The 5984-nt window shown below is 41.5% G+C and overlaps 1 protein-coding gene across 1 annotated transcript; it reads right to left on the bottom strand.

Moving 5' to 3' along the window:
* Window positions 1–1319: 1319 nt before the first annotated feature.
* gpr25 (G protein-coupled receptor 25) lies at window positions 1320–3012 on the bottom strand. The gene has a single exon (XM_069151250.1). It carries the CDS (start codon window positions 2874–2876, stop codon window positions 1755–1757), a length of 1122 nt encoding a protein of 373 aa, XP_069007351.1. The 5' UTR covers window positions 2877–3012; the 3' UTR covers window positions 1320–1754.
* Between the last annotated feature and the right edge of the window lie 2972 nt (window positions 3013–5984).

The following is a 5984-nucleotide window of genomic DNA, read 5'->3' as shown; positions in this document are numbered from 1 at the left end:
GTAAGATGTGCATCATGTCCTTGGGAGCTTCTTTTTTCTTTTAATGTGAACCTCCCTGCCAGCTGGTGACTTTTTGTGGTCTGAAGGTGTTTTCAAAATGCATGTGAAAATTTCCACCCTCTTCCACTCTGTTGTTTCCTGTTGCAGTCACTGTCAGTTCAGCGTCTCCTCAATTGATTAAGTGCAAGTTTCTCATTTTCATCTTCCCTTTTTTGGTGTTTTCTAGGATTTACCTCATATTTCACGTATCTAATGGAGTTTTGCAGAGGAGCCTGCATGATGTGTGTGTGTTTTTTTTTGTATTCATTGTCCTCTGGTTGCACTCTGTGATAACAAGAGGTCGGTGAAACTAAACACAAAGTGCACAAAGTGAAACACTTAAAAGACAAAATAAACCCTGAGAGAAAGGTGAAGTCCTTTATTAAACCCAGCTGCTGTTTTTCGTGAAATATGTCTCATTGCCTTCATCAGAGAAGTACAGTTGTTTTTTAAAACACTGTTGCGTAATTAGATGCATGGCTAATTAATATTCTGAAAACATGCACAAATATTTAGTTTTTGTGTCTCAGCATTTTCAAATACAAATATTTGTCTTTTGTCTTTTTAGCAAAGCAGACTGTTTTAATTTCAGTCTAGTGAAAAACAGGTCACACATTTCTAGTGTATTTTTAAAACTCATAATTACTGTGTAAAACATGGTGACTCATACAGCTACACCGAGCAGTCCCGCACTGGAGATTTTAATAATTTACAATTGGATAAATATTACTTTTTGTTATTACTATTTCCATTTACGGGGAAGGAATCTTTTGCTGCTGAATATCAGTCACAAAATATTACACAAACAACAGGTGTATATATAAATACTTAAATGTAGTTCAGATAAAAATAAGACTGTTGTGTTTGCACACGTTTTGATGAAGCTGCAGTTGTGTCTGCTTCTCTGTATGTTTGAACAGCAACAAAACTAATGTCGGTCCAAACTTACTTGAAACTTGCCATATTGCACATAATGTAAATGTGCAATTGCTCAAATTTAACTTGCTTTACTGTGAAGGTTGTTTTCTCGATTTTAGTTATGGAAAAGCTTGCTATAAATGTTTGCATGTGCTCTTACTTATATATTATAATACAATTAAATCAGTTATGAATATACCGGTGAAATGTGCCAAAAGTTGGGTGAGCAATTTTGTTAAATTGAAGAATATTATTATATAATAATACAATTAAAACATGATCATAAATTCTTCAGTTTACTGGTGTTTTTGGCAACCTTTAAATGATAATATCACATCATCATTAACAAAAAAAACCCCGTTTTATTGTAGTCAAATTGACAACAAAACAACTGGAACATTTTAACACAGAAAAATACTTTTCTAAACTTTCAATTTTAAAATGCAGTTTAATCATAACAACACATTTCATAACAAGATTAATGGTCAGAAAAGTTTCTATTTACATCATTATATTACAATTTCTTAACCTATTACAACTGTTAACAAATATTTGACCCTTGAAATGAATACAATTAATACTCTACTCCATTAATGCAAAATACAAAAATGTTTTTAAACAAATGAAATATCGGTGGATACTGGCTGCAAACTTCTGTATGATTTATTATAAGAAGAAGAATGAGACACGATATTTGAAGAACTGAATACAAAATAAATCAATATGGAAATCTCAAGGGGATAATAAAATAATGATTTCACCACCTTCACAGTTTAAGATAATAATCTGTCCTCTTCCTACTGAAGCATCTGAAGCTGACTTCTCCCACTTGTTGCTGCGAAGCTCTCAGAGGTGCCGCCGTTGGTGAACGACGCTGAAGAGTTGTAGCTCTGCGGTAACTTCGACCTTCCCACGCAGCTCATGAACAGCATCTGCGCTCGCCTTCGGAAGTGATGGTCCAGGAAGAAGTAAATGGCCGGATTCACACAGCTGTTGAGGAAGGCCAAGCAGCAGGAGATGAGGAACCCGTTTCTTTGCCACGAATGAGTCTCACAGCTGAGTTCAGCCTCCGAGATCTGCGAGACGACTATGATGGTTTTGAAGACGTTGAAGGGAAGCCAGGACACCATGAAAGCCACGATGATGCAGAGAACCATCTTGACGGAGTGTCTGCGTCGGGCTTCGGCTCGAGGATTTCCGGCGGTGAAGCAGTGCTTATTGAGGTGCATGATGATGGTGCCGTAGCAGAGCATGATGATCAACACCGGGATGACGAAGGTGAGCAACGCCATGGTCAGGCTCATGCAGAGAAAGAAAGCTGAGGAGTCGTCTTCCAAACAGGACACTCCATCGCTGTTGGACTCCACTCTCCGGTACACCAGAGACGGGATGCCGAGCACCAGGGAGGTCAACCACACTGCAGCACAAGTGCCGTGGATGCACCGGCTTCTCCTCAGGTACCTCGAGTCCATCAGTTTCACTATGGCCAGGTAGCGGTCGACGCTCATGCAGGTCAGGAACAAGATGTTGGAGAAGCGGTTCACGGCGATGACGTAGCTGCTCAGCTTGCACAGTAAGCCCCCAGCCGGCCCGAAGTTCCAGTAGCCGTCCTGGCCGGCGGAGGCGGCCCAGAGAGGCAGCGTGAGGACGAAGATGAGGTCTGCCAGGGCCAGGTTGACAACGAAGGTGTCCACCAGACGACCGCCTCGCTTACCTTTGCTGCCCACCACTAAGATGACAAAGAGGTTGCCCAGGAATCCAGAGAAGAATATGAGGTAGTAGATTATGGGCAGGAAGATGTTGGAGCCGTGAAGGTGTGAGCCGGAGCAGTCCAGAGGGAAACTGATACTGACTGACCCGTTGTCAGTGAAGTTGTCGGCGTAGTAGTTGTAGTCTATGAAAGCAACGTAGTCGTCCATTGTGAGAGATCACTGAGCAGATGTGCAGTGCAGCTGGTGAACTGTGGCAGGCTGGTTTACCTAAACTATGTCAACATGCAGCGACTTGATATCGCAAGACAAAACCACACGGGTCCTTTTTCAGTTCTCTTCCTCTTGTCTCTCAGCGCTTTCTGCACTAAGTGGGTGTCTGTGATGACTTCCTCTCTGAAGACGTCTCTTACCTCGTTCAAGTGACTTCAAAAAGACTTGATTTAATTATTGATTAGAAAACAATAGTATGATGCTCGATTATTATAATGCAGCATTATTAGGGTGACCAGATTGTAACAAACCAGATGTGGGCCAAAGAGTTTGTTCGTAAAGGACAATGTGGGACAATATGGGACAAGTTACCAACGCTGGTTGTCTAAAATGTATATTTGTCCATCTACCTCAGAAAATAAACTCACTGAATTTATATGCAGGCTAAAAGTCAGGCCTTTATGTTAAGCACTCAACAAATATATTTTATTTTAATGCAACTTTCTGATCTCCCACAAAGGTGCGTTAAGTCACAGAAAAACAAAAAGCAAACCAAGTTAGCGCTGATCCAAGAAGTAAAAAAAAAAAGCTCAACCAAAGAAAACCAAACAAACACATGCTGGTACATCGAAACTTACTGAGGAACCAACTGAAAATCCACTGAAGGGAAGCGGCAGAAAGCCGGAGCAGGTGACCAGGAGAAAATGAGAAGGACCAACAGGACATGGCAGAAAACCATACTGACAGAGGTGAACATCATCATATCATTATCACAGAGAACCAGTACAATCTTTTGAAGAACAACTCTTTCATTTTGATCTTTTCATAAATTCCCTGCTAAATAAGGTATCAGTATTTCATCATATATATATGTATGTTAGTGAATTTGGCTACTTAGCAGATACTTACTCTCACTAATCACTACATCATTATCATCAACATACATGGAGACAGATTCCTCCCTTGAACTGCTTTTCATGACCTGCTACAGAAAAGTGTTTCATCGCGTATTACCTGTATCTGACCAGTAGGGGGCAGGTAAGATTTACTTGTGTTTCACATATGCTGACCTCCTACCTAAAGTCAGACCGACTGTGGCTCTCGAGCAAATGTCAGTGATCTTCTTCAAAAGAAACAGTTTCTTTTTCTTCAGTAAGAAGACGTGATTCTGGTTTAAACCAGGCAGGGGCAAGTGTACGATGCTGGAAATCAGATTTAGTGTTTTAACATGAATTTTATAATCTATTAATATTTACTCATGAGACTATTTATTGATTTTGTTTTATAATGCAGATTTAGATTTCTTTTTAAACCCACAAGCTCCTGCATGTAATGTTCTGTTTCTGTCAACTTAAAGTTCTTGTATCACCACATTTTGTTTAATTTTGAAGGTAGGTAGGTAGGTAGGTAGGTAGGTAGGTAGGTAGTTACTTTATTAATCCCCAAGGGGAAATTTTTTCACTACAGCAGCATTTATAGAAATAGTAAAAATAAGTAAATACCAGTTCACTCTTCTGCTACATCCTCAAAACTGCCACTTCGAGACAAGTCTGATCGACATCCTGCAGCCTCTCGGTAGGTCGTAGTTCATGATGGAAGCACAGCAGAGATTTCAGAGTGAAACACTGTAAACTTCCTGCACCTGAAAATATAAAATATGCAGACATCAGTTGGAGTCTATATGTGTCTCTGCTCAACAGTGCTTCATCCCTTTAAGCACAGAGGATGCACACTCTTTTATACATGTCTTACTTCTACCTGTCAGACCGGGTATTTGACCCGGTGACCTTCTGCTTGCAGGTCCGCTTTATTATTTGTAGACGCCGTTGAAGGACTGTCTCTGCAGCAGATTGTAAAACTGCATCGGGTTAATAATTTCTATTTTCATTTCTGTCTACTTTGTAAAAAAGACATCACCTGCTTGTCTGTCTGTTCTGTCTCTCCTCCTGAAGTTTCTTCCCCGTTCTGCCTGTTCAAGTTTTTTCCTCTTATCTGAACTGAGTGTTTGAGGAAGCAGGGCATGCAAACTGTACAGACCTTAAAGCCTTTATGCTGCAAAAAAATAGGTGCAAAATTGACTTGTTATCATGGCAACTCGCAGCTAAAACCTCAAAAAGAACAAAAGAGTTGTTGCTGCTTGAATATCCTGTGGGCTGTGGCAGCAGAAGATGTGAGTGAAAGAGTGACATGCAGATCGAGTTGCTTTTCTTTCTGAGTTGCCAGGCCTGCACTGTAAATACCGCCAAAGAAAAATCCACCCTGGAGAACCAGCTGACGCAACTGGAAACTGCTGCATTGTGCATCAGCGGTCATGTTTATCTAATACGGTGCCGGTGGCAGTCTGGATGTGACTCTTTTCCCTCTGCTGCAGGAGCATTTATCAGATTTTGTTTCATGTCTCAGAGGTGAAAGATAAATAGAGTCTGACAGGACAGAGGAGGCTTTGACAGCCGTGGCCATTGTCGCAGGGAGGGAAAGTGTCATTACGACGACCTCTTGGAGGCAGGATGGACCTCAGGAGGAATAAACTCCGTGCTCCAGCTCGTATACTATTGTTGTTGGGGGCCGGGAAAAGTGAGGTTGGAGAACAGGCCGCGTCTTACAAGAGGCCGGAGAGCGCTTCATTGTCCTGCGGAGGAGTTTCAGTTAAGAAAGCGCAGCGAATGAATGACCTCCTTATGGGATCCCTGCGCCATTCTGCAGCATTGGGTTATTCAAACACTCCTCTACTTTGTAGTGTCAAGGTGATGTGTGGATATACTCATCACAGCAGAAAATCCTGTCAGTCCTCATTGTTCAGTTCGACGTCGTTCTCCCCTCGCGCTCAGCTGTACCTTTTTTTTTTTTTCCTTGGAAAAGTTTTAATTATTTCTCCTGCATTCTTGCTGCTCTGTCAGTGGAACGCTACATTCCTCTCCTCGAATAAGTGCTGTCTCACTCCAATTGAGCAGAGTAAATGTGAGAGCCAGTGAATGGAGCAGCTTCAATAGGAGAAAATAAACAATTGCATTGGTCCATGGGTGCAGCGGGGGAGAGCGGATGAGAGGAAGGGAGAAAGGCCTCCCTAACGTGCTAAGATTCCCATGGATACTTAGTCCTTTTTCT

Source organism: Embiotoca jacksoni, unplaced genomic scaffold (assembly GCF_022577435.1).
Source record: "Embiotoca jacksoni isolate LCO1_2020_lvr unplaced genomic scaffold, fEmbJac1.0.p SCAF_1, whole genome shotgun sequence".
NCBI classification, from domain to species: Eukaryota; Metazoa; Chordata; class Actinopteri; family Embiotocidae; genus Embiotoca; species Embiotoca jacksoni.
This window is presented reverse-complemented; position numbering and strand designations above follow the sequence as displayed.